Source organism: Morone saxatilis, unplaced genomic scaffold (genome assembly GCF_004916995.1).
Source record: "Morone saxatilis isolate NCDOM2014 unplaced genomic scaffold, NCSU_SB_2.0 Contig14, whole genome shotgun sequence".
Lineage (NCBI taxonomy): Eukaryota > Metazoa > Chordata > Actinopteri > Moronidae > Morone > Morone saxatilis.
The window spans coordinates 299,683-301,205 of record NW_023339696.1 but is presented as its reverse complement, the minus strand read 5'-3'; the positions used below and the strand labels follow the sequence as shown (position 1 = coordinate 301,205).

The 1,523-nt window shown below is 35.1% G+C and overlaps 1 protein-coding gene across 1 annotated transcript in view; it reads right to left on the bottom strand.

Annotated features, from left to right (window-relative positions):
- The window catches only part of prr12b (proline rich 12b), a gene marked incomplete in the record, with an annotated part of 32,358 nt that overhangs the window by 4,135 nt on the left and 26,700 nt on the right, over positions 1-1,523 (bottom strand). Inside the window, 1 exon segment of the mRNA XM_035654943.1 lies at positions 415-510. Coding sequence (XP_035510836.1) covers positions 415-510 — 96 coding nt within the window.

The window sequence follows — 1,523 nt, the reverse complement described above, 5'->3', positions numbered from 1 at the left end:
ACTGTACGTTGAACGACGTGTCCGTGCAAGCCGTCAAATTCGCCAACATTGAATTTCGCAGTTCCCAATTTTTCGGTCATTTTCTGTGATTTTTCGTGTTCTCCTCCTAGGGAATTCATCGGATCAAAAAACATTGCTATTTGTGACTATATGTTGAATCGCTGCTTGCAGCTTTGATTTAGTTTAGTTCAGTTTACTTTTATTAGTTTATATATGTTTTTTTCCATTCACACACACACACAAAAAAAACTAAAAATAAATGTGGATTGATGAAGAAAATTCAAATGTTCCAGACTTGCTAACCAAATGACATGTGGCAGCTGACTCGGACTTTAATAAACTCACACCACCACAGCAAACCTAAACTGGACTTGAATGATTTTTCTTCGACAGTATTAACGCAGCCATCCTTACCTCTTTCTTGCAATGCAGGAAGGTGTGGTACTTGTAGTGGTGAAGGGAATGATACAGACTGTAGATCCGACAAGTTTCAATTGAGAGCTTCAGATCCTGAAAAAAAAAAAGACAAAAAGGATTGAAGGATTTTGAAGAAAACTGATAGTGGGTAACCCAAATAATAAATAAACAACAACTAAAAACATTCTTCTTCATACTTAATGAAAAAAAGTGCCAGCTGAGTTAGGTAATGAAAAAGTCCAAAACAACAAACTTTCTCTCTTCCCTCTAATCTCTCTGAGATTTCTATATAGATTTCTATATATGTATATATATATATATCCCCTTTCAAGTGCAAAGAAGAAACTATGGTGGCCAAGAAAGATGAGCCAGTGTTTGGTTTGTCTGTTCTTGGTTACTGTAGAAACACGGCGGTTCAACATGGTGGACTACATGGTACTACAAGTAAGTAGGGCTGACCGATAAATTGTATTGAGACTGACATAAGAAAAATAATAATAACATCTTTCACGCTGTAGCTTCTCATACCTTTTCCACCAACAGGGAGCCGGCTCCAGTTCAAGCACCTAGTTTTGAACAGTTTGAGCATTTTGACCAAATTTGATTTATTTTATTGATATTTTGGATTTGTTTCAAGCAGGTTACCATTGAGTTTATATTGTGACTTTGCTGGTGTAAACATTACTGTTACTGTTACATTTAGTTAAAATATTAAATTCTAATTCAGTTCTTTATTTAAAGATAACCAGGCAGATTTAGAGACTGTATAACTAATATGCACACTTCAATATTTGTTTATTTATTGCAAGTCATATCATCATTGCAATATTGAACAGTGTTTTCGCTCATTTTCCTCTAATGGTGCAGTCCTAATTTTAAGGTAACAAAAACATTACAATTACTATATTGATGATGGTGATTATGCACTAATGGAAACATACCTATGAATATTATATTCTATTTCTGCTAAGAGATCCTCCTTAATGTTACACACTGGACCTTTGCTCCCGATGCATAGTGTGAATGTGTATGAATGAGTTAGTTTCTGTTCGATGGACTTTGCCATGTGTGAAAGGGTGAATGTGGCACGTAGTGTAAAAAGTGCT